Source organism: Panthera tigris, chromosome C2, assembly GCF_018350195.1.
Source record: "Panthera tigris isolate Pti1 chromosome C2, P.tigris_Pti1_mat1.1, whole genome shotgun sequence".
Taxonomy (NCBI): domain Eukaryota; kingdom Metazoa; phylum Chordata; class Mammalia; order Carnivora; family Felidae; genus Panthera; species Panthera tigris.
In genome coordinates, this window is record NC_056668.1 from 6187606 (window position 1) to 6215159 (window position 27554).

The window sequence follows — 27554 nt, forward strand, 5'->3', positions numbered from 1 at the left end:
AAATCTTTCACCTTTGAAAATTATCAGTTATAAAATTAACCACAGTTATTTTAAGTCTTTTGTCGTCATCCGCAGAGATTTTTCTTAGCTTGTTTTATTTGGATGCTTCCCTGAAAGCTTTTCCAGTCCGCGGGGAGCCAGAATGCCTCACCTGCCGCACAGAATGACCCAGAGCCCCATGGAAAAGGATTATATGGCAGGTGCTTTCTCGGATAGGCTTCTGATGGCAACACTCAAAGATCACTGATACCATACCAGTGGACTGAGTCAGGATTTCCAGAATTTCACTTGAGAAGCAGATGGGTTCATGAAACTACCAACCGCAGGTCCAGTGGAACAAGAATTAATTACATAGACCTGAATGAATCAGTGATGGATGAGGACAGGTTTTGTTTAGAATACTGTTGATGTTATTTTAATGTCCTATTTTCTAGACATATGAGGAAACCCTCTGTCTTTCCTCTTAAGCTTTTTATAAATCTCAACAATGTAGGAGGCTCTATTTTTGTAAGTTGAAATGAGACATTTGTAAGTGATACTCTCTCTGCCTGACTCCTTCAGAATTCGAAGATTCTTGTTAAGTCTTTCCATGTTTCAGGGCAATATAGTTATTTGCCTGGGCTCAGTAAGAATGTGTATTCCTTGGGGCGCCTGGGGGGCTCAGTCAGTTGAGCATCCGACTTCGGCTCAGGTCATGATCTCCCAGTTGACAAGTTCGAGCCCCGCGTCGGGCTCTGTGCTGACAGCTCGGAGCCTGGAGCCTGCTTGGGATTCTGGGTCTCTCTCTCTCTCTCTCTGCCCCTCCCCCGCTCATGCTCTCTCTGTCTCAAAAATAAAATAAACATTAAAAAAAAAAGAAGGATGTGTATTCCTTATTGCCAGGGCATTAACTGGAAACTGGTTATGCAATCAAAGCCCTGCCTGGAGTGTGGTATTAAGAATGATGCTCATTTAATCAGATATGACTAGATGGCTTTAAAGAACTAAAGTTGCCTTAATGGAGCCAGTGCTCACTTGCAAGGCCCTCTTGGGGAAAATGACCTGCTGCTCCCGCCTTAGACAAGAACAATATTCTAAAAGCAAAAATGTGGTGTATAATACTTAATATTTTATAAGCATACATTTTCTATGTAATTGTCAAGGTGTCTATTTTTAGAGCTAGATTAATTTCCTTGCTGCTACTTCTCCACAGTGTTGTTTACTACAAAATGACACTGTGACAAATAATATCATTTCCATAAATCATGAAGTGTCTGTCTTCCCAAAGGACACCTGAAGGACTTTCTCCATGTGTGCATGCATAAACACCTATAAAGCCAAGCAATGCTGACACCACCATTCTAGCACAGTCTATGCCGCTAGTGAGTGGAGTATCTGTAAACCCTGTGGGCTTCAAGTCCCTCCTCTGGAAGAGAAGAATCTGGACTGGATGGTCTCTTAGCTCTCGCTACGCTGGGTTTTATAATGCCATGGCCATCCCTTTATTCTCCTTAAAGAGAATTTCATGTAACATGACAGTGTTTAAGCACAAATCAAGGCAGGATTTAAAAATTAAGATTAGATATTTTTTAAATGGGACAAGATAAAACACAGCAGAGGCTGAAACAGATTTACATACGTTAGTGTAGATACATCTCAAAGCATAATGTTGTTTTTTTAAAGAGCCAGCTATAGAACATTCTAAAAAAGGTGTGAAAATACAAAACATATGTACTGCTTAAGCAGATAAATATACAGTTTTTACATATAGTAATATGTAAAATATGTATAATTTTATATGTAAAATATATATAATTTTTTAAAAATTCATGATGTTTGTGGTCTCCAGGGAAGGAAGGAAGCAAAATGACCTCATAGTTTCTCTACGAGTTTTTTAACCAAAGCAAATATGTTATCGCATTCATTTTGGAAAGGCACGTACATGAATATTTAAATGAGTCCCTAGGTTAGTGGCTGCTAAACAGAAGTGTGCATCAGAATCAACCACTTTTTTAACTTTTTTTAAATGTTTATTTTTGAGAGAAAGAGATAGACAGACAGAGGGCAAGCAGGGGAGGGGCAGAGAAAGAGGGAGACACAGAATCCAAAGGAGGGTCCAGACTCCAAGCTGTCAGCACAGAGCTTGACACAGGGCTCAAACTCATGAATCGTGAGATCATGACCTGAGCCGAAATCAGATGCTTAACCGACTGAGCCACCCAGGCACCCCTAAATCAAAGAACATTTTAAAAATGGAGATCCTTCGGCCTCTCCCCAGCAATTCAGGATCCGTGGGTCTGAAGCAGAACTCAGGTACCTGGATTTTTAAACCTATACAAGTGATTCTCTACTAACAAATAGCACTATTTAAAATAAAATTAAACAAAAGATACACAAATGGTCGTAAGACCATTACTCATAATAGCCCCAAAATGAAAACAATTCAAGTGTCCATCAACTGGTGAATGGATAAAGAGAATTGGTCTATCCACAAAATAAAATGTTATCTGCATAAAAAAGAAGTCCTGATATATACCAGAAAATGGATGTACCTTGATAGCATTATGCTAAGTTAAAGAAGACAGGCACAAAGAACAAAATGCTGTGTGATTCCATTTATACAAAAGGCCCAGAAGAGGAAAATCTACATAGAAAAAAGTATATTTGTGGTTCTTTAGTGCTGAGAGAATAGGTAGTTTTTGGAGGGGGGGTGGGTAACAGCTAGTGGAGGTTGGGGTTTTTGGGGAGTGACTGATGAAAATGTTCTGGAAGTAGATCATGGTGATATGATGGTTGCACAACCCTGTGAATATACTAAAAAGCCATCAATTGTATACTTTCACTGGGTGAATTGTGTAGTGTATAAATTACATCTCAGTATAGTGTTTTTAAAAAGACGATCAAAAATTAGACATTTAATTTCATTATATAACTGAAATAAATTAAATAGAATTAACTGACATATGGAAAGAACTTAATAGAAGAATAGAGGATGATACTTTATGAGAAGACTGGGGTCATTGAAAATGAGAGGCAGTTTCTAGTTATTTGTGGAAAATTAAATGCAGCTACTTGCCTTGGCTCCTTCCCGGAACCCCACTGACATGATAGCAAAGACATTTTCAGGGCACCTGGATGGCTCAGCATGTTAACAACCAACTCTGTATTTTGGCTCAGATTCATGATCTCATAGTCATGAGATTGAGCCCCTCATCAAGCTCTGCGATGAGTGTGGAATCTGCTCAGGATTCTCTCTCTCTCCCCCTCTGCCCCTCCCCAGCTTGCACTCTCTCTCTCTCTCTCTCAAAATAAATAAAATAAACATGTTTTTTAAAAAAGACATTTTGTTGTATTTAAAAAAAATTTTTTTAATGTTTATTTATTTTTGAGACAGAGAGAGACAGAGCATGAACGGGGGAGGGTCAGAGAGACAGGGAGACACAGAATCCCAAGCAGGCTCCAGGCTCCAAGCTGTCAGCACAGAGCCCGACGCAGGGCTCAAACTCACAGACCGCGAGATTATGACCTGAGCTGAAGTCGGACGCTCAACCGACTGAATCACCCAGGCGCCCCAAAGACATTTTCTTTTAAAGGGTAAACTTACAAGGACAAAAAGAACAAGTGAGAGGCTACTGCATTAAAAAAAAAAAAAAAAAAGTGCACAAATTTTGAAGGCAGAAAAGGAAATGGTTGAGTAATAATTGGCTTAACCTCAAAAAATCTAAGACATCATTTCTTACAAAAAGGGATGAGGGGGAATGAGAAGCAGATTTAGATTCCCTCCACATTCCTGGATGGCAGGCAACTGCCTACTCAAAGAGGATTAGTCTCTGCACAAGTTGAACCAGAAAGACTCTGACCTCTTGATCATGAGGCCAGCTGAGGTGGGGACCCAGGATCTACCTGAGAAGTCCACGTCATAAAAAAGAAGACATTCCTATCCCCCTTCGCAACCTGCATCCAGAACACTGGCAACCAGAATTACTCTCCGCTTACCACCACAGTCGTCATCTCCATTATCACCTCCACGACCACCGCCACCATCACCACCGCCATCACTCCCACCACTATCCCCTCCACACCCACTAACACCATCACCTCCACCATCATCACCTCCATCACCGCCACCACCCCCACTACCACTTCAGGAAATGGAAGATTCCTCCCTGGAGAAGTTCACCTGAACCAACCGAAAAAGCCCACGGTACAGGATCCCTAACAGAAAGCCAGTAAGTCCTCTCTAAATCATCCCATGGGGAAGTCTACCACCCGGACAGTCGTGACCATGGATAGAGAGCATCCATTCAGCCTTTTAGCACCTTGATCTTAAATACAGTCAAGGGTCCCCACACATCTGAGAAAAACATCTTACATAAAAATAAAAAGGAAACAGACAGGGGACACTTAGACAAAGAGGGAATGCAGAGAGTTGAAGAAAGTGTGTAAAAAGAAAAACCATATTTAATAAACTCAGAGGTAAGAAAAATAATGAACCTGTACAACAAGAACAGGAAGCTATTTGGTAAGGGAGTAGCCAGAGAAAACCAAAGAGAAAAAAAAAGTTTGTGAGAAATAAAACAAGATCGATAGGGGAAAAAATAGAAGGTGGTATAAAAAGTGGAAGAAATGTCCCAGAAGGGAGAGAAAGACAAAAACACAGAAAATGAAAGTGAAGAGATTAGAAAATTGAAGAGTTAGTGGGGCACCTGGATGGCTCAGTCAGCTGAGCGTCCGACTTTGGCTCAGGTCATGATCTCATAGCCCCGCGTCGTCTCGTAAGTTCGAGCCCCGCATCGGGCTCTGTGCTGACGGCTCGGAGCCTGGAGCCTGCTTCGGATTCTGTGTCTCCCTCTCTCTCTGCCCCTCCCCCATTTCACGCTGTCTCTCTCAAAAATGAATAAACGTTAAAATAAACAAACAAACTTTTAAAAAGTAAGAAATGATCATTAAGAAAAACAGCACATTACACGAAAAGAGATGGAAAGAACATGACGCCCAGGATGGTCTGTGAACAGAGAGGGTGTTCTGCTCTGCTGCCCCTCTGCCCCCCATTCACTGTGACTCCTGGGGAAGAGGGGGGCTCTGTCTAAGAACTTGACCTATAAAGGGTTAAAGGAAAATCCTCCTTCCTAGGCTTGGCCAGACTACCACTGACCCGGAATAGAAAAGTCTTTGTTGTTTACAAAACCCCCCCACTGGGTCTTCAGCTGTAAAATCTAGACTCCCCTCCCACCGCCCACTGGTCTGGGGCCTGGAAAGGGGAGGATGAGAAGTAGCAGGAGTCTGTCCAGCAGGTGGCAGGAGAGAGAAGGCAAGGACACCTGGCGCCAGCAGCTCAAAGCGCCTGGACCCAAGGTTCCCGCAGCAGTAATGTGCAGACGCTTTAAAAACAATGCTGCTGCCATATTCTCCCGTCCCTGGGAAACTCCCCAGAGATAACTGACCATATGTAATTCTTCCTTCTTACCACCAGCTCTCCTTCAACCCCCCCAATCTTGCTTCTATCTTCACCCCTCCTCAGAGACTACTTCTGACATGGCTACCAAGGACCTCTGTGTTATCTAGGCCAATGGTCACTTTTTTGTCCTCACTGACTCAATCTCTCGGAAGCATCAGACCCTCTTGTGTGAAAAATGTTCCCCCTTGGCTGCCTTAACACCACACGCTCTGGGTCTCCTCATGCCTCAAGACTGTCCACCTTTGCCTCCTCAACCGGCCTCTGCTTATCCTCTACGCTTTAAGCTTGGAGCACCTCCAAGCCCGGCCTCCTTGCTACTGACCCCCTCTCTACTTTAGCCCCATCCACATGCTAGTGGATTCCCCATGTGCCTCCTCCACCAGACCTCAATGAGACACAGATCAATTCACTACTGTCTACCTCACTTCTTCACTTAGATGTCTTGTTCAAACTTAACACCCCCCTGTAAAGATGGCACCTCCAACCAAAGTGAATGTCTATACCCAACGGCTAGAAGCACTCATTGGTTCCATCCCCACCCCCACATTCAATCCATCAGCAAGTCTTACCAAGTCTTCCTCCAAAACAGGCCCTAAAATCTCCACTCTGTATCGTTCTATCCCACCACCCTGGTCCAAGTCGCCATGATATCTCACCCATTGCCAAGACAGTTTGTACCCTTCTAGTCCATTTATCCCATAGTAGCCAAAATGAGTTTTCAAGGAGATAAGAATACTTCTCCACTAGACAAACCATAAGAGACTCTTAAATACAAAGAACAATCTGAGGGTTGATGGGAGCGTGGGGGAGAGGGGAAAGTGGGTGATGTGCATTGAGGAAGGCACTTATTGGGATGAGCACTGGGTGTTGTATGTAAGCAATGAACCACGGGAATCTACCCCAAAAACCAAGAGCACACTTTACACACTGTATGTTAGCCAATTTGAAAATAAATTATATTTAAAAATAATAATAATTAATAAAATAAAACAAAAACAAACAAAAGAGAGACTACTTCTCCACTTAAACCTCTTACATCATCTCCACTGCACCTGAGATAGAATCTGGAACATTGCTGTGGCCCACGGGCTGCCCACCCGCAGATCCCACCTCCTGTGGTACCCCCACCCCTCACTCTGGCAATGCCGGCCTCATGGCAGCTCTTACAATTTCCAGGCTCTCTCCTGCCTCAGGGCCTTTGCACTTGCTCTTCCCTTTGCCTGAAACAGTCTACCCTTCCTTCCTATCTTCAAGACACAAGTCACCTGAGCGTCCCCACCAAGAAATATACCTTAACACCGAGGCACCGTGTCTTAAACATAATAACTAAACTAATAGGACCCAGTTAACAAACTCCTATACCAAATAAAACCCTCATACCAAACTCCTACACCCATTAAAAAAGATTAGATTGCATGTAATACCCTTTTTTTAATTGTCAATACGGCATTTGAAATGTGTTGCATTCAAGTTGACTCAGGCCAGAAAGGTATTTCACTAAAAGGGAAGATTTCCTTCCTCCTATAAACCCATTAACCAACTGTGAAACCTACATGTTACCTTTGGACAAGGAATTGGTGCTAGACTCGCACATGTTAACCTGAGCACTAAGAGGTCCCAAATGGCGTTACCTGAAGAATGCTGACATATGAAAGACAGCACGGCCACATGCCTCTGAGACCAACCCATCTCTATAAGGTAGCATTTTGAGGTGTTTCTCCTACAATGAGAATTGGACTCGATCATCACAAATCATTTTTGAAATGAAGCGGAGTACAAACAAATTAAGAAATACATGAATCAAACAAATGTGTACTTGTCTTGTATCTGTGGACAGTCATGTGTGAGATCTTGGGAGAAGTAAGGATGCAGTGATTTGGTGCAGAGACTGAAGCTAGGTGATCTCCAGTAGGCAAATTCCTAATATTAGCTTCATTAGCATAATTCTGTATGAAACTGAAATAATTTTACGTAATCAAAGATGAGACAACACCAGAAGAAAAAAAAACCCCGCCGAGACTGTGTCTAGATTTTACTTTCCCCCCTCTTTACCAGATAAAAAAGCAAAGTTCAACTCATTTTAAATAGAATTAAAATAGGGTGATATAGTATTGTAAAATTAACTAAAATAAGTCACATAACAAGTCAGTTCATTAAAAAATAACTTCATAAACACAATCTGGGAACTCAAATTTGTACATCTTTATTTAGTGTATTTAAAATTACTGAATGCAGTATTTCTTAATTTCAGTATTGTAAAACTTACTACAACAAGGTATAAAATATAGAAAAATATAGCAAAAATATGAAAAGCATAGTTTTGGAACATACTTTAGTAAAAACCTTGCATTATCTCTATGCATAAGACTTCATCAGAATAAGGAATACATTAAAAATCGTGTTAACTTAAAGATCATCATTTATGGGGCATCTGGGTGGTTCAGTTGGTTAAGCGTCCGACTTCAACTCAGGGCATGATCTCACCATTAATGAGTTCGAGCCCCGCATCGGGCTCTGGGCTGACGGCTCAGAGCCTGGAGCCTGCTTCAGATTCTGGGTCTCCCCCTCTCTCTGCCCCTCCCCCACTCACGCTCTGTCTCTGTCTCTCTCTCAAAAATTAGACATTAACATTTTTTTTTAAAAAAGATCATCATTTATTAAACAGCTTGGATGCTGATTTCTATCTTCATTTATTATGACTCGTACTGAGCCTCAATGGGGTGTGTAAGCTTACCTTTGAGCCTGGAGGGGGCGCCAAACCAAGAAATGAATAAATAATATTCTCTTCTTTGGCAGAGAAGAAAGAGTCAAAATCCTTGAAGCAAAAAAAAAAAAAAAAAGAAAGAAAGAAAGCGTTTAAACCCACTGCACACTGGAGAGCCAGAATATTTACGTAAGTTGACCTTTTTTATTAGTCATTAAGCTAGAAGCTAACACAAAAGGTTATCCCAGTTTGTTTTGTCAAAGATGACTAACCCCCAACGTTAAGAATCTCTAACCATGAACTTTACATTTGTTTTTATCATTTCACTGTGTGGAATACAGAACAGTGAGAACTCACACACACCCCCACACACACCAGTTTGTGTTCAGGAATCGCTGACAAGACTCAGATATATAGAGTGAAGGATTCTCTACAAGTTTCACATCTTTAGCTCCTTTCCTTGTAATCTGGCCCCGTGGATTTGGACCCTGATCAGCGGGGACTAAGACGACACAGGATTTCTCCAGTGTTACTATCGTAGCTTCTAGGGGACCAGCCCCATCTCAGACCTTCTGGTCCCAGCAGCCATAAGATTACGGAGGGCTTACAGCAACACTTGTTTCGGCAAAGGGGAAAAACTACAGGAGGTGAGAACCGGTAACTGACTGAAGTCTGGGGCTCAGTGAAGTCCCTCTGCCACCCCGCTGCCCCACCACAGCCCACCCAGCAGGCAGGTCCAGCCCTAAACCAGTAGTGCGATGGTCCACAGCCCAGAAGAATTTCATTTCATATCCTTGAAAGAGACAGAGAGAGACAGAGAGCGTACAAGTTGGGGAGGGGCAGAGAGAGAAAAAGACCCAGAATCGGGGGCAGGCTCCAGGCTCTGAGCTGTCTGCACAGAGACTGACGTGGGGCTCGAACCCACGAACCGTGAGATCATGACCTGAGCCGAAGTTGGACGCTTAACCGACTGAGCCACCCGGGCGCCCCTCATTTCATACAATTAAAACATACGAGGTATTCCCCAGACTACTTCCCCAGACTGCCAACGTGTGTCATCAGGACAGTGATATAGTCTCTTCACACACTGAGGGCAGTGTGTCTGGCCCAGCTTGAACAGACGGCACTCACACCAACTCAGTGGTGTTACTGTCTACCCTACTCTTATGTATTAAGAACCTTAAAACCAAATACAGGCCATTGACATTGGGAAGAAAGTGTTGTGTATTCTTGTGTGTCGACCTTGCCCAAAGCTTTATTATTTTCCTACCTGTTGCCTGGATTCCCTCAGTGATTAAATTTATTCTTGTATGCTGAATACATGTTTGTAAGCCGCCTCAAATCTGAGTTGAAGGAAATAGAGCATCGTGAGCAAGTGATCCTTTGGTGTCAGAAATTCTGGCTGATTCCTGGGGCACCCACTTGCTAGGCATTGGTAAAGGATCACATGATAGAATGCGTTAGTACCCGTAGAGAGCAGGTGAAATATAATAAAATAAATTTATGCTGTTTTTCAAAAATTCTGAAAAGATCTATGACTTCTCTAGTTGGCCAACTCTAGAAGCTTTCCAGTCGAGAATGATTTCCTCATAGTTGAGTGAATTGTCCTCTGCTTCAACTTGGGTCCAAATAGCTCCTTCAGCTTCAGAGGACCAAAGAATAATTTGTCATGATTTTTGACTTGATGCTAACAAACAGATACAGGAAATCATGAGTATGAAACGGTTTTTTCAACTTCCAGTCACGTTAGAGTAGCATTAGATGCCCTGAAGAAGCCAGATTGAGAAAAGAAGTGTAGGCGCACTGCTGAGCTGGTGATACGAAAGGAAAGATCACGACCAGGTGAGGCCAGGAGTCCTAGGAACAAGCACACACCAAGGCTGAGTTTGCAACAAAGCTGGCAGATCTTTATGCCAACTTTGATGCCACGGTGAGTAAAAGCGAGAGTGGCTAAAGCCTAGAGCCTCCTCAAGGTGGGGAGTTTTATAAAAGGGGGGCAGAGTGGGAGGGGAGAGTGAAGGAGGCAGGGGGAAGGGGGACAAGGAAAAAGACCCTTCCCCATGAAAGAAAATTAGATTGACAAGTGGCTTCTGGACAGCAACACAGAAGTTGGAAGAAAGCAACATAATAGTTTCATGTGTTTAGAAAAAATAACCATCAACCCAGAATTTTAGACCCAGTGAAACTTTTTTAGACATGAGGTAAAACCAACATTAGTCTTTTTTTTTTTTTTTTTTTAGAGAGATCATGAGCAGGGCAGAGGGGAGAGAAAGAGAATCTTAAGCAGGCTCCACACTCAGCATGGAGCCCGACTCGGGGCTCAATCCCACAACCCCGGGATCATGACCTGCGCTGAAATCAAGAGTCAGATGCTCAACTGACTGAGCCACCCAGGCACCCCTGAAAAATGTCCTTTTTCCTCCAAAATTTAGAGAACTTACCACCAATAGATACTCAAAGAAACTTTTACAGGCTATACTAGGCAAACAGAAAGTGACTGCAGATATATTATCTAAGATGCAAGAAGGAATCATGAGCAAAGATATTAATAAATATGTGGGTAAATCTAAACTAAACAAACATTGACTATAAAAACAATCATTAGGGGTGCCTGGGGGGGCTCAGTCGGTTAAGCATCCGGCTTCGGCTCAGGTCACGATCTCGCAGTTCGTGAGTTCAAGCCCCGCATCAGGCTCTGTGCTGACGGCTCGGAGACCGGAGCCTGCTTCGGGTTCTGTGTCTCCCTCTCTCTCTCTGCCCCTCTCCCACTCCTTCTCTCTCAAAAATAAATAAATGTTAAAAAAAACAACAACAATTAGAAATGTCTAAGTTGTGGGGTAGGATGAAGACCAACAAACTAAAGTACTAAAAAACAAGACAGGGGCTCTTGGGTGGTTCAGTCAGTTAAGCATCCAGCTCTTGATTTCGGTCATGATCTCAAGGTGTGTGAGAATGAACCCCGAATCGGGCTCTACGCTGACAGAGCAAAGTCTTTTTGGGATTCTCTCTCTCCGCCTCTCTCTCTGCCCCTCCCATGCGTGCACTCTCTCAAAATAAATAAATTTTAAAAACACACACACGTAAATAAGGAAATGGTGAGTGGGGTGTTGAAGTCTCTTTTGATATCTGGTACACACATAGGTTTTTTGCTTTGCTTTGTTATTTTGTTTTATTTATTTATTTTGAGAGAGAGAGAGAGTGAGATAGCAGGGGAGGGGTAGAGAGGGAAGGGGAGAGAGAATCCCAAGCAGGCTCCACGCTGTCAGCGAGAGCCAGACGTGGAGCTCAAACTCAGGAGCCGTGCAATCTTGAGTCAAGAGTCGGGTGCTTAACCGACGGAGCCACCCGGGCGCCCCTCATAGTAAGTTTTCAACGATGTGAAACAGCTTGTTCAGTAACATCCATGCGTTGAGAGAGCCCTGCCCCCCCCCCCCCCCCCCCCCCGCCTCACTGGCCTCACATCCCGTTTCCCTCGTAGCCCCGAGGATGCCCGCCTGTGCTGAGTGGCCCAGGTCCCCTTTGGTTGTGTTCAGGCCCAGGCAGGCACCCAGTCCTTACCTGGGCTAAGATGCACAGCCTCCAACCTGGCATCGACAGACATGTCTGCTGCGTCCAGTTAGCACTCCTCTGCCAGGCGGGTGAGCTGGCCTCCGCTGTGCCTGGCTTCCCGTCGGGCGTCCCCTTTCTCTAGCTAATGGCGGTCGGCCACGCCCTCGGGATAACGTCTTCATCTGCTCTGCACGGGGCAGTTCACACAGGCAGGGACGCAGCGGTGCTCAGAACTACCTCGACATCCACTCCTCTCCCTGCCCTGGTGCGAGAGACCACTGCTTGTCCCTGAGGTTCCCTCTACCATTTTAAATCTGACAGAGGGATGCCTGGGTGGCTCAGTCGGTTAAGTGTCTGACTTTGGCTCAGGTCATGATCTCGAGGTTCGGGAGTTCAAGTCCCATGTCGGGCTCTGCGCCGACAGCTCAGAGCCTGGAGTCTGCTTCGGATTCTGTATCTCCCTCTCTCTCTCTCTGCCCCTCCTTCTCCCTCCCCCCACCTCTCGAAAATAAATAAACGTTAAAAAAAATAAAAAACAAAATCCTGACATAGTCTTCAGAACCTTTCTTTGAGTTTCCTTTTAAAATCTGAACCTACAATACAAATAATCATTTTTAGCTACTTTCTGGAAACAAAGCCCTCTGCCTTACCAGTGCACTTTTGTTAAGAGTGTCCACAGATTAGGGCACCTGGATGGCTCAGTCGGTTAAGTGTCTGACTTTGGCTCAGGTCATGATCTCATGGCTTGTGGGTTCAAGCCCCACGTCGGGCTCTGTGCTGACAGCTCGGAGCCTGGAGCCTGCTTCGGGTTCTGTGTCTCCCTCTCTCTCTCAGCCCCTCCCCTGCTCTGTCTCTCTCTCTCTCTCTCAAAAATAAATAAACATTAAAAAAAAATAACAGTTAAAATAAGGAAAAATAGATTTAAAATATTACTTTCATTGGAAAAGTACTAATAGAAAAAAATGAAATTATTCTTTTGATAATTTCAGAGTGCAGAAAGCTTTTCTAAGCAAGACTCAGGGTCAGGAACCATAAAGAAAAAAAGATCAGTGAATTTGTCTACATAAAAAAATTTTAAGTTCTGCTTAAAAACTCAAAAGACAAGAAATGTGGGAAAAGAATTTGCAACATCTATGGGAGTAAAGGGCTACTTTCCTTCATAAATAAAGACTCTTACAAACCAATAAATATCACCTGTGACCCAACAGAGAAAGAGCAAGTCACAGAAAAACACAAATACCTCATAAACATAGGAAAAGGAATTCAGCCTTACTCATCCAGACAGAAATCCAAGTCAAAGCAGTGAGAATATATTTTTCATCTATTAGACTGGCAAAGATTCAGAAGTTTGCATATGGAGTGTGGTCAAGGTCACAGGGAATTAGCCACCCTCAGACTAGGTTGGTGGACACGTAAGTTGGCACAGGGCAGTATAGGGCCATTTGCCAACATCTACCGAAATACAAAGTGCATATGTGTTTTAGCTTAGCACATTTTCTAGGAGCTGATTCCTACACGCATATATTCATACTGCGTATAAGAATCTGTATGTATCAAAAGATTTCCTGGGGGCACCTGGGTGGTTCAGTCAGTTAAGCGTCCGACTCCTGATTTTGGCTCAGGTCATGATCTCATGGTTCCTGGGTTCAAGTGCCATATCGGGCTCTGCGCTGACAGCGTGGAGCCTGCTTGGGATTCTCTCTCTCCCTCTCTCTCTCTGCCCCTCCCCTACTCGCACTCTCTCTCTCTCAAAAAACATAACAAAATTTTTACAAAAAAGATTTCCTGCAGCATTGTCTGTGTGCTGAATGTTTCCTGAATATTCCCCACTAGAGGGCTGTGTCAATAAATGATGTCATATACAATGGAACATTTGGCAGCCATTAAAGTAAGGAGCTTGTGCAGCTCAGGGGTCTCTGAGATATGGTTATGGACTGAAAAAACCCAAGTGTTATAGCACACTCCTATTTTTAAGGGATATACAATATATCAATATATAGCTGTATAATGTATCCTGTATCATAGATATTACAGGTATCTATAAAATATGTATGTCGTGTATATTATAAATACACACAGAAAATTTCTGGAAGGTCAAACTAGAAATTGCCAACATTGGTTTGCCAGAACAGGACCCTCTATGTAATTTGCAGGGACCCCATGCAAAAATGAAACCCGGGTCCCTTGTTCAAAACCCGTTGTGTCGGGGTGCCTGGGTGGCTCAGTCGGTTAAGTGTCCGACTTCAGCTCAGATCATGATCTCACAGTCTGTGAGTTTGAGCCCCGTGTCAGGCTCTGTGCTGACAGCTCAGAGCCCGGAGCCTGCTTCAGATTCTGTGTCTCCCTCTCTCTGCCCCTCCCCTGCTCATGCTCTGTCTCTCTCTGTCTCAAAAATAAATAAAAACATTAAAAAAAAAAAAAAAAAACGTTGTGGATTTCAAGACAGCAACAGCAGAGGGTGCCTGGGTGGCTCACTTGGTTAAGTGTCCAAGTCATGATCTCAGGGTTCAAGTTCCAGGCCAGCATCAGGCTCTGCACTCACTTCATGGAGCCTGCTTGGGATTCTCTGTCTCTCTCTTTCTGCCCCTCTTCCGCTTGTGCATGTGCTCTCTCTCTCTCTCAAAAATAAATAAACATTTAAAAAAAATTCAAGACAGCAATAGCAGAGTGTTGAACCAAGCAGAGAGCTCTCTTAAGTGTGGGGCCTGGGTGACTTCCCAGATCACAGGTCCGTGAAACCAGCCACCTCGGGGAAGGAACTAGAATCACAGGGGTCTGACATGGGAGGCAGAATAATTTTTACCAGAGGCAATTTTTGAACCATTTAAATTTTTTGTTAACATTTATTTATTTTTGAGACAGAGAGAGAGCATGAACAGGGAAGGGTCAGAGAAAGAGGGAGACACAGAATCCGAAACAGGCTCCAGGCTCTGAGCTGTCAGCACAGAGCCCGACGTGGGGCTCGAACCCACAGACCGCGAGATCATGACCTGAGCCGAAGTCAGACGCTTAACCCACTGAGCCACCCAGGCGCCCCTGAACTATTTAAAGTTTTCAGTGTGCACATGTATTGATTTTTCAATTATTAAAAAAAGTTATAAAAAATAAAATTAAAATTGCCCACCACCACTATTCCTTTCCTCATCCAATAAGAGCCCCGAGTCTTATGGGACACCTGGGTGGCTCAGTTGGCTAAGCGTCCGACTCTTGGTTTCAGCTCAGGTCATGATCTCATGGTTTGTGAGTTCGAACCCCAAGCCGGGCTCTGTGCTGGCGGCATGGAGCCTGCTTGGGATTCTCTCTTTCCCTCTCTCTCTCTGCTCCTCCCCTCTGCTTGCTCACACACACACTCTCTCTCTCTTTCTCAAAATAAATAAGCAAACATTTTTTAAAAAACAAAGAGCCCCAAGCCTTAGAAATATGGGTCAGGGTGCAGGGATGTCAGGAGGTGGGGAGCGGCAGGGGAAGGCAAGAGTGAGAGGTGGAGGGGAGGACCCTTCCTCACATAGGAACTCCATTCTACATCCTGGGAAGCCCCAGCTTAAACCCACAGGAGGCCTGGGCTGGACTATACATTCTCTTAAAGAAGAGTTTGCCACATTCAGACTGTTTGAAAACACCCCCCCCCCACCCACAGGACTGAGCTAAGCCTCTGAAGATGCTAACACAGCCACATAAATCCATACAGCCCTGTGCTGTTCCCCACAAATCCCTGTCCACCCAGAACCTGAGAAAGTGACCTTATTCAGAAATAGGATATTTACAGAGGTGATTAGTTACAAGAGGCTAGACTGGAGTGGGGTGAGCCCTATTCCAATGACTGTTGTCCTTAAAGAAGCCAAGTGAAGACAGAGAGACCAGGAGAACACAAGGAGAGATGGAGACAGAGATCGGAGAGAGATATCTTCGAGCCGGGGAACACCAAGGGTTGCTGGCAAGCACCAGAAGCCAGGAGAAAGGCATGGAACAGATCCTCCCTCGTAGCCTCCAGAAGAAACCAATGCTACTGACGCCTTGCCTTCAGACCTCTGACCTCCAGAACTGTGCGAGAGTACATTTCTGTTATTTTAAAGCACCGAAGTAGTCAGCTTGGATTGCATAACAAAATGCCACAGACTGAGGGGCTTAAATGACAGAAATGTCTCATCTCACAGCTCTGGGGGCTGGACTCCCGAGACCAGAGTGCCAGGATGGCTGGGTTCTGGCTTGCAGACAGCTGCCTCTGGCCGTGTGCTCACATGGTGGAGAGAGAGGGATCTCTCTCTCTCTCTCTCTCTCTCTCTCTCTCTCTCTCTTCCTCTTCGGACATTAATCGCGTCACAAAGCGCCCCCTCCCTGCATGACCTCATCTCAGCTGATACTTCCCAAAGGCCTCATCTCCAAATACCCTCACCATGGAGGTTAGAGCTTCAACCTATGAATTTGGGGAGGGCACAGACAGCTCACAACAGCCACCATGTTTGTGGTGTTTTGTTACATCAACCTTATGAAACGAATACAAACCTCCAATAACCAAACAAGTCGGTGCTTCACGTCGGAGGCAGGCCCCCAAAGCTTTTCTTTTTTTTTTTTAATTTTTTTTTTAACGTGTATTTTTTTTTTTTTTTGAGACAGAGACAGAGCATGAACGGGGGAGGGTCAGAGAGAGAGGGAGACACAGAATGTGAAGCAGGCTCTAGGCTCTGAGCTGTCAGCACAGAGCCCAACGCGGGGCTCGAACTCACGGACCGTGAGATCATGACCTGAGCCGAAGTCAGACACTTAACCGATTGAGCCACCCAGGCACCCCCAAAGCTTTTCTGTAAATGGGCAGATACTAAATACTTCTGGCTTTGTGAGTCATATGGTCTCTGTGGCAACTACTCAGCTCTCCCATTATGCAAAATCAGCCACAGGTGATGGGTCATTGAACTAGTGTGGACGTGTTCCAATAACACTGTATTTACTAAAACAGGCAGCCACAGGCCTTGGCCTTCAGGCTTTGATTGGACCATGCCAGCTTCAGATGAGACACAGAATCAAGAGGAGCTAATCGAAAGAACCAGCCATTTTGCACACAAGAAAAGAGGGGAGTCAAGATTCCTACAGGTGGCTCCAGCCTTCAGGAACAACACAACACTGACCAGCTCCCTCCACCCTCCGGAGCCCTGATGGAGGCATCTGAAAAATGACCTAGAAGGCTCAGATGACCCCCAGCCAGCTTCCAGTGCTCGTGTTCTAAAGCCCTTTGAGTTTTTAAATGTTTCTTTTCAACAATTTGATTTACAAAGCAGAACTGTGGAAAAAACTCTGAGGAAAAAGTGATTTTCTGGGGAAGTGAACTATTAAATGTATAAAATAAAATTGCTGTTATAATTAAAGTGTTCAGGACAGTTTTTAAACAATCTAGATACATTTAAACAAATTTAAGGTATCTGTATGAAGACCAGACTTCTGAAAATCATTTTTTTTTTTTAGAGAACGCAAGCAGGGGAAGGGCAGAGGGAGAGGGAGAGAGAGAATCCTAAAAAGGCTCCACACTCAGTGCTGAGCCTGACACGGGGCTCAATCTAACCACCGTGAGATCAGGATGAGCCCAAATCAAGAGTCGGATGCTTAACCGAATGAGCCACCCAGGTGACCCTGCAAATCATTTTTATAAAAGTGAAAGAAAGCCGGGGCGCCTGGGTGGCTCAGTCAATTAAGCATCCCACTTCGGCTCAGGTCATGATCTCGCGGTTCATGGGTTCCAGCCCCACATGGGTTCTGTGCTGACAGCTTGGAGCCTGGAGTCTGCTTTGGATTCTGTGTCTCTCTTTCTCTCTGCCCTTCTTCTGCTCACACTCTGTCTTTCTCTCTCTCTCTAAAATAAACATTAAAAAAAATGTTTTTTGTAAAGTGAAAGCCTACCTGTGTCTGCCTGGGTTCATGGATGGGTACCTTGCAAGACTGGTCAGAATTCCTTTCCAACAGGGGCACCTAGGTGGCTCAGTCGGTTTAGTGTCTGACTCTTGATTTCAGCTCAGGTTATGATCCCAGTGTTGTGAGGTCGAGCCCCCAGTCACACCCTACACTGAGCATGGAGCCTGCTTGGGATTCTCTCTCTCCCTCTCTGCCCCTCCTTCCCTCCCCTGCTCACGCACACACATGCTCTCTCTCTCTAAAATACAGAAAATGTTTTAATAAAAAATATGTTAAAAAAAAGAATCCCTTTCCAACAAAATGCACACTTTATTTGAACAAGTGAGCTAATTCTTCACAGCAAAATAAGGAACCCAAAATAATCCCAGGAACTTCCAAATCATCATTTTATTGTTTCTCTCCTTTTGTAAATCTCATGCACTGACTACTCAAAATGGATCCACCGTCCGGGTACTGGGAGAAATAGATCGTGTCCTGAAACTGTCAACAAGTTCAAATTCTGCCTCCAGATTAATCTGCTTTAAACCATTTCTGGTAAACACTCATGCAAGAGAACTTCCCAAGAAATCAAACACTCACCCCACAATACTGCTCTTCATTGAAGATCTGGGGAGGCAAAGGGATCCCGTTTTGAGGTTTCTTCTCTCCAGGAACATTCTCCCTCATCCACTTCCTGTTGTCTTCGTCTCCAGCAATGTCCAATTCCTTAAAGTCGATCTTATTAGCTTCCAAAAAGCCCACTACTTCTTGCTGCTTTTTCCTAATCTGAGTCAAGAGTAGAGAAAGATTACGATTCGACTGGCTTTATTTTGTAATGTCTTGCTTAGATTTACAGAAATCCTTTCTCCAACTATACCATGCAACACAAGTAATCTCACTATTATTGAAACAAGGTAGACAATGAAATCACACCTCTTCATTATAAAGGATCAACAGAGTGATTATTTAAATTCTAAAATTGTAATCTCACCAATGTTTCAATCATGGTATAATCAACCTAATAAGAATAGAGATGCCCTCATCCTAGGTTTTATTTGAGGTCTTTGACGTACTTTTAATTCTCTGCTAAGCTTTCACGCCAAAAAAAATAAATAAATAATAAGAATTGGTTATGAAGAAAAGGGGGGGGGTGGGAGAAGAGAAGGAAGAAAAGAGACAAAAGAGAATTCGCTATGAAACGTAAATACCAAGCACACCCAACTAAAAAGCACTTCCCTCACAGTTATGAAAACGGGCACGTGAGTCACATTGAACAAAAGTGGCTTTCGAAACAGGACAGGAGATTGGAAAGCCCACGTGGAGAGGACTGAAAGGGGAAAGAACAGAGGAAAAGACAGAAAAAGCCAGTGGCTGTGTCTCCCAGCTCGCAAAGCGCAACACAGGCAGAGAACCCTGGTCTCTCTCTGCTTTCTCCTTTCCGCTCACATGGGGAGCGGGCGCCAGCTTCGCCTGAGACACAGCTCTTGGCGCCCTTCTCCCTACCCAGAGCTCTCGTCTCCTAGCCCCCATTTCTCAGGACGCTGGGCCTTTCCACAACTCAGACCTCCATCCCCAGAGACAACTACAGCCACTCTCTCTCTTCAAAGCATTCACTCCCCAAATGCACGACGCCCCTTTCCTGCACAGACCCCATGGCCTCCCCTTAAGAGCCTCTGAGAAAGAGGCCCAGAGTGGTCAACCGAACCATCAATCAACACTGATTTATCCACTGTCCTCGGCACAAGACATCGCACCGAGTTCTTCGCGTAACAGATCCGTACGCTGCTTATCTGGGTGAAAAAAAAAATGCAAATAACAACCCATTTGTACATCCTAGACAGCGAACACGCTGTAGATGATCAGCAAAATAAAGCAAAATAAGTCATTTCTTAAAAATATGAGTAAAATTTTAAATGTTTTCTTTGACACGAAAATACCTAATATCTTATTATTTTGTTAGTAGGCTCTACCCTGGGCATGGAGCCCCAGGTGGGGCTTGAACTCACAACCCTGAGCTCAAATCAAGAGTCAGACACTTAACCAAATGAGCCACCCAGGTGCCCCTAATATCTCAATTTTTTAAGTTCTCTGCATAGAATGTTGTCTCATATCAAAACAAGTCATGAAAAATATTTTATTTAAAAAAAAGGGATGCCTCGGTGACTCAGCTGGTTGAGCATCAGACTCTTGAATTTGGCTCAGGTCATGATCCCAGGGTCATGGGAGCGAGTCCTTCGTCGGGCTCAGCACTGAGCATGGAGTCTGCTTAAGATTCTGTCTCCTTCCCGGGGCACCTGGGTGGCTCAGTCGGTTAAGTGTCTGACTTCAGTTTAGGTCACGGTCTTGTGGTTCATGAGTTCGAGCCCCGTGTTGGGCTCTGCGCTGACAGCTCAGAGCCTAGAGCCTGTTTCAGATTCTGTCTCTGTCTCTCTCTGGCCCTCCCCTGCTTGCACTCTGTGTGTCTCACTCTCAAAAATAAATAAACATAAAAAAAAGATTCTCTCTCTCTCTCTCCTTCTGCCCCTCTCCCTTGCTCATGCTCTCTCTCTCTGAAATATATACACATATTTTATATGTATACATGTACATATTTTACAGGCTCCCCCTTGTTATTCTTGTGTAACTCGTTTATCAGTAGAGATACTAGAATTTGAGAATCCCTAAAAAATGATATAAAAGGCCCATGCCCATCCCTCTTTGGGTCAAACCTAATTCCTTCCAGAGATATGTATACAAAAAATTATTATTATTATTATTATTGTTATTTTAAGTAGGCTCCATGCCCAGTATGAAGCCCAACATGGGACTTGAACTCATGACCTTGAGATCAAGACCTCAGCTGAGATCAAGAGTCAGAGGCTTAACCAACTGACCCACCCAGGTGCCCTCCCAAAAATTATTTTGTTCATTTTTCCCAAAATAAATGAATCTTTCAATGACTTGTGTGTAGAGTGTTTCTCTCTTAATATAAGGAAAAAGAAGGCACGTATGGATGCTTAAGCCCGGGAAGCAAATCACCACCCAAATGAAATTCTGTATCATATCATTTCGGTGGTGATCTGATTGCATATTAATTAAAAATATAACATAAATGAATATAATTTGTAAATTCCTTACAAGTAAATATAAATTATACATAAGATTGTATATATGTTATGTGTATACCCATATATATAAGTGGTCATCACACATTTACTTTTTCATTAACATTTGTTCTACCAACATAACAAAGATAATGGGTCTAAAAGCATGAGATCACTAAATTGAAGGCTGCTGTTAGCTACAATACAACACTTAATCAGAAAGACTCAGTTTGGGGCAAGCATGGACCAAAATAAAAAAATAAAAGTCATACAGAAAGGTGTGGGGTGCTGGAATTTCCCTCAGGCTCCCGGCACACACATGCTGGGACATTCCTGAGTGTCACATCTATCGGAAGCAAAGGAAAGGCTCGGATTTCTACACCCACGTGTCCTCCCCCAACTGGGCCCTTGGACCTTCCGTTCCTCCGCACAGAAACCGTGCTCCCAACGCCACAGCCTCACAGCTGAATCTCTGAATATGACAAAAATCCCATCAGACCTGATGACAGGTTGTTGGACTAAATTACTACGTTAATTAATCATGTCTCCTATACATACTTTCCAACCTGTCCATAATTATCCGTGCCACTCTATAAATTGCTCATTCCTTAAGCTATTTCCAGAGATAACTCTGCGGCTTGAAGAGAGGAGACGTCTTCATTTTAGGCAGGTTTGCTTGTAATTAAATAGTCAGAAGGCAACATCCTTCATTCTGTCCAAAGCCCCGTCTTCCTTCCTTCTCAGATACCCTCCCGGGAGCCCGGACCAGCCTGGCCGAGGTCCACGGCCACCTCGCCAACATTATTTCCATCTCTATTAATCATGCGTCAGGACTTGAGGTGAAATGCAAGAAGGATTTCATCTTACTCCCTGATTTCTGAATAGATGAAAAACCCTTCCCCAAGGGTGCCTTGGGGACCCTTGCCCAAGCCCTGACTTGTGTTTCTTCTGTTAGAAGGTCAAAGAGGGCGAGAGAACCAGGGAGGGGAAGACCCGTTATTTCTTGCCAGACAAACAACTGCATGTACAGGAACTTAACAGACTGATGGGTGCATGATACTGTCTTACGGGCTATCTCCCAGCCCCTCGCCCCCCCAAAACAGAGAGGAAAAAAAATCTGCACCCTGAGTGGGGGCCCTCTCCCCCACAGTCCTCCCTCCTGGTGGATATCTATTCAAGGAGCCCCACCGGACCCTCACAGGCAAAAAGTGCTCACTCTTCTTTACACGGCCTCCCGAGCTGCCCCCCCGAGCGCCATCAGCTCCCAGGGGGCACCTCCCTTTATGGTCCCTGGGGGAAGGTGCGGGCACGGCACCCAGTGGTTCCCACCACAGACACCCTCCCCTCCCCACCTCCTGCCCCTTCTCTTCCCTCCATGGCACCCTGGCCAGCGCCAGCCCCGCAGGCTGCAGCCTCTTTCTAGGTAGCCCCTCTGAAGGACCTGGGGGTCCCTGGGGTCTGGGTCATTTGGAGCCTTTGGGACGTCACCCGAGGCTCAGAGATCTCTGCTTTCCCATCCTGTTACATTCACTCATAAGAAAGTGTTGTTTTCTGGGCACCTGGGGGGCTCAGTGGGTTAAGCATCCGACTTCGGCTCAGGTCATGATCTCACAGTTTGTGAGTTCAAGCCCCACATCAGGCTCTGTGCTGACAGCTCAGAGTCTGGAACCTGCCTTGGATTCTGTGTCTCCCTCTCTCTCTGCTCCTCCCCTGCTCACACTCTGTCTCTCTCTCTCTCTGTCTCAAAAATAAACTTTTTTAAAAACTCTTAAAAAAAAAGAGAGAGAGAGAGAGAGAAAGAAAGTGTTGTTTTCCTGAAGTCACCGGCCACTGTTGGTTACTGTAATGTGTCAGAGGGATCACTGAGCCACTTGCCTGGCACCTCCCTTTTATTGTCTTGTACAGTTAGGAGCTTTTCCAACTGAGGCCATTGCACTTAGTGAAAAGCACACTGTATTTGGGGGAGGCGACCTGCATTTCCCTCCTGGCTCAGAAGGCTGCTGTCAGCCTCCTGAGGGGATCCACTCTAAGGCTGCAAAATGTTTAAGCGCCACCCCAGCCCCACCCCAGGCTCTGGTGAGAACCAGGGAACACGGTGTGTGGACGAGCATTTTGCACAAGGTGAGAGCCTGCATGGTCAGGCACCCGGCACGTTGTTACCTCACTGACTCATCCCGATGACCAGGCCAGGCTAAGTACTCTGATCACCTTTTTTTTTAAATTTTTTTAAAGTTTATTTATTTATTGAGAGACAGAGAGAGCAAGCAGGGGAGGGGCAGAGAGAGAGAGAGAGAAAGAGAGAGAGAATCCCAAGCAGGCTCTACACTGTCAGCACAGAGCCAGATGTGGGGCTCAAACTCACAAACTGTGAGATCATAACCTGAGCCGAAACCAAGAGTAAGATGCTTAACTGACTAAGCCACCCAGGCACTGCCCCCCCATCACCATTTTAAAATTACAAAGCTGAATTACCAGTGAATTAAGGAGTTTTCCAAGATTTACACCCAGATCCATCTCATCCAAGAGCCAAGATTTTCCCCCATCATATTTACACTCAATCAAGACTGAGGAAAGGATCGAGAAAGCCAGGAGCCACCATTACGGTCTGTCCTTAAAGATCAAGGTTCCAGGGCCACCTGGGTGGCTCAGTCGGTGGAGCATCCGACTTTGGCTCAGATCATGATCTCATAGTTCACGAGTTCGAGCCCCACTTCAGGCTCTGTGCTGACAGCTCACCCTGGAGCCTGCTTCAGATTCTGTGTCTCCGTCTCTCTCTCTGCCCCTCCCCTGCATGTGTTCTCTCTCTCTCTCTCTCAAAAATAAATAAGAACATTTTTAAAAATTAAAAACGGGCCACCTGGGTGGCTCAGTCGGTTGAGCGTCCGACTTTGGCTCAGGTCATGATATCATGGTCCATGAGTTCGAGCCCCATGTCAGGCTCTGTGCTGTCAGCTCCCAGCTTGGAGCCTGCTTCAGATTCTGTGTCCATCTCTCTGCCCCTCACCTGCTCATGCCCTGTCTCTCTCTCTCTCTCAAATATAAATATACATTAAAAAAAATTAACGAAAAAAAAATTGTTTAAAGATCAAGTTTCCAGGGGCTGTGCAGCTTGCAAACAGTGAGAACCATCTTCTCTCCCCTTGTCCCCTCAGCCCACTGTGGCACTGGCCTTCAGGAAGACACAGATCTGTTCCTGCTACCAGGGTCTCTTCACCCACATTCCTCTGCAAAGCAGAAAAATGTGACAGTGCTTTGTGATCAACTGTTCAGAGATGTGACACACAGCTGCATATGCATAAGCCCTCATAAAGAGATTGCAATTTGTTTTTTACTTTTTCTTTTTTTTGTAATTTTTTTAACATTTTTTTTTTTTTAATTTTTTTAACGTTTATTCATTTTAGAGACAGAGAGAGACAGAGCATGAATGGGGGAAGGTCAGAGAGAGAGGGAGACACAGAATGTGAAGCAGGCTCCAGGCTCTGAGCTGTCAGCACAGAGCCCGATGCGGGGCTCGAACTCACGGACCGTGAGATCATGACCTGAGCCGAAGTCGGTCGCCCAACCGACTGAGCCACCCAGGCGCCCCTAACATTTTTAAAATTTATTTTTGAGAGACACATAGACAGAGACTGAACAGGGAAGGGGCAGACAGAGAGGGAGACACAGAATCCCAAGCAGGCTCCAGGCTCTGAGCTGTCAGCACAGAGCCCGACATGCGGCCTGAACTCACAAACCGTGAGATCATGACCTGAGTCGAAGTCTGACGCTTAACTGACTGAGCCATCCAGGCACCCCGTTACTTTTTCTAAAAAAAAAAAAATTTTTAATGTTTATTTATTTTTGAGAGACAGAAAGGGAGACAAAGAATCCAAAGCAGGCTCCAGGCTCTGGGCTGTCAGCACAGAGCCGGACGTGGGGCTCAAACTCACGAACCTCAAGATCATGCCCTGAGCCGAAGTCAGACGCTTAACTGACTGAGCCACCCAAGTGCCTCTGTTTTTTCCTTTTTCATTAATTATGTTCATCCAACAGAAATCACATGCCCTCATCAACAAAGTTGCAGGCAAGAACCCATTTTTAAAAGTAAAGAGAGTGAAGAAATAAGTAGTAAAGGTTTCGCAGAACGACCACCACGTACACAGCATCGGTGCTGGCAGTCGCTCTGGGGTTCCCCTGCCGAGAAGCTTCTGGATAAAATCCCTCCCCCCCCACCCAGGAAAAATCAGTAGCACTGATACCATGGGAATAATCCGTTCTCATCCTTCAGGATCAGACAAAAGTCTTTCCACTTAAGTGTCTTGGGACAATTCTTCTGAAACATCATCATCACAGACTCACATGTACTAATATTAACTAATAATTACAGCAACTACAATATTAATATTGACTAACATTAGCCAACGATTATAACATATAATATATATGATATAATAGTTATAATTATATTAAGTAGCCATATGTAATAATTATAAAGTTAACTAATAATTGTAATATGTATTAAGCACTGACTGAGCATTTGACACCATACAGGGCACTCCATGCCTTCTTTCCTAAATCCTCAAGAGGACACCAATGAGATGAGTACTATTCTTATCCTCATTTTACAGATAAGGAAATTGAGGCTTAGCAAGGTGAGATAACTTCCCCAAGGTCAAACACTTCCAAGCGGCAACGAAACATTTGCTTAGGGAACCAGCATTAACGTGGCTTTTCCGAGACCCTGGAATGAACGGTGCCCCTCCAGATCCTCGGAGGCTAACTCAGTCATGCGCCCAAACTTCAAGACTGTAAGACATCAAATAATCCTAAGACGTCCACGAGTTTGTTCGCTGTCTCTGGAAGGATGCACGGGGCACGGAACAAGAGGAGATTGGCAGGGCAGGGGTAAAAGTTGCCCGCAATGAGCGTCAACAGCATACTGAGAGCCCACTAAAGCTGTTTCCTTCATTAAAAATCACGTTTTGTCTAGTAATCCAAAACTGTGCTCTTTGTGGGCCAACTCAAAGTTTCTGAGGTCGTCAACGGCCACAAAAGACTTTGCAGTTCCACAACTGGAATGTTCCCTCCTCGGTTTCTGTTAAAAGATGTTTTGCAGAGATACTAAGCAGTCGCTGATGCGCTGTGCCCAGAGGGACACACAGGCTCATCGCTCTTGTTTTCTTCTTGCCCTCTAGAAACTGCGCGAACTTTCAGGGCTGTGGGTGGGGGCGTTCAAGAGCCAGCATTGGGGCTGTTCCCGGCCAGTGGCTGGCCTAGGGTATCATCCTGGCTGAGTGAAATCCAAGCAGCAAGATGGCCCAGGAACTAGATATAAAAGGAAACTGCCCCCTTGCTGGTGTCCAACCCTCAGCTTCCTCCCCGTAGCCCCCTAAATGCTCAAATGCTCATGGAACTTTCACTCTCAGACTGATAGACACCTCAGGTTCAAGCCTAAAAGCAAAGCGTGGATCACTGCCAAGGACAAATGGCTCCCCGTGTTACCCCTGCAACTTCAGGCAGGTCTCTCCTGCACAGAATGAAGGCTGGAACTGGAGGGGTGACTCTAAGCCTGGTCGCAGGGAAATCAGACAGTGTTAGGGGGGTCAGCTCTTCGTACCTATTTTTGGTCTGTTTGAATTCCTAGAGCATTTAAAACTGTCGCCTTAGAGATATTTGCTCTTGTCACTGTGACATCATTTTCCTCAAATAATACTATTACACATGCTAACTTTACACTTTCGGTTTGGTCACATCGCACGCTCAGGTACAGATGACCCTTGAACAACACAAGTTTAAACCGCACCAGTCCACCTATAGGTGGATTCTTTTTCTTATAAATACAGAAAGCCCTATAAATATATTTTCTCTTCCTTATGATTTTCTTAATAACTTTTTCCTTTCTTTAGCTTACTTATTGTAAGGATACAGTATATATTACACATAACATACAAAACCATGTGTTAACCGCCTGTTTATGTTGTCAGTAAGCCTTGTGGTCCACAGGAGGCCATTAGTCAAGTTTTGGGGAGTCAAAAGTTATACAGGGATTTTCCACTGCGCGGGTGTCGGTGCCCCTAACCCCTGCATTGTTCAAGGGTCAACTGTAATGACACCCAGGAGTCATTTTAGGAATGGGGTTCAGCACACCCTCCAAATGGGGTTCAGCACACCCACCAAATATCATTTGTCTGCAACTTTAGTCTTAGGTCTTACAGAATGATTGGCAGAAATACTCCACCAATAAATAAATAAATAAGTAAATAGCCTCTGATTCTATAATCTATGCGACACAACACGACACAAATCACATGTTAAAAATTCTAGCATCAAACACGCCCCCTTCCTGGAATCCCCTTTCACACCCAGCTCGCCTGGATCACTCATTTTACACATTCCTCCAACACGGTTAAAACGAACGCAGAAAGCAAAGGCACGCAGGCTTACTGCAGGGCCACGGCTTACTCACACACTCCTCCAAAAAGAATCTTAAGGCCAACGCTGGGCCGGACCCGCTGCTTCTACTCCCCAGTCTGAGCCCCTCTGAAAATACGATAAGGAAGAAAGCCCCACGAGTTCCATCAGACACCTACCGCTATGGACCCAGAAGATGTGGCAACAAACACTTTGATAACCATTTTGACAGTCGGAAAGAGGGCTCCCCCCAACACACACCCCCGGGAGGGGACGCGGCGCTAGCCGGGCCGAGCAGGCAGCAGGTGCCAGGTGCGAGCTGGCGGCCGCCCAGCGCGGTCTGAGCCCCTGCGCCTCCCGCCGCAACTTAAGCTCCGCGCCGGCCCCGCGCGGCGCCGGCGGCGTGGGCTTCCCCGCCATTGGCCCGGGAGCGGTGGGCCTCTGCCAGGCAAATACGTGATTGGTCGGTAAAAGCAGCCACTGACTTTGAACGCCCGACAACAGCCCCTAA

The 27554-nt window shown here is 45.0% G+C and overlaps 1 protein-coding gene across 1 annotated transcript in view; it reads right to left on the bottom strand.

The window, feature by feature from the left end:
• The window catches only part of SH3BGR (SH3 domain binding glutamate rich protein), a 58659-nt gene extending 31263 nt beyond the window's left edge, over positions 1–27396 (bottom strand). Inside the window, exons 1-3 of the mRNA XM_007090474.3 lie at positions 27223–27396; positions 18171–18356; positions 8172–8252 (exon numbers count right to left, since the gene is read on the bottom strand). Coding sequence (XP_007090536.3) covers positions 8172–8252; positions 18171–18356; positions 27223–27267 — 312 coding nt within the window. The 5' untranslated portion in view covers positions 27268–27396. The remainder of the gene's footprint in view (positions 1–8171; positions 8253–18170; positions 18357–27222) is intronic.
• Between the last annotated feature and the right edge of the window lie 158 nt (positions 27397–27554).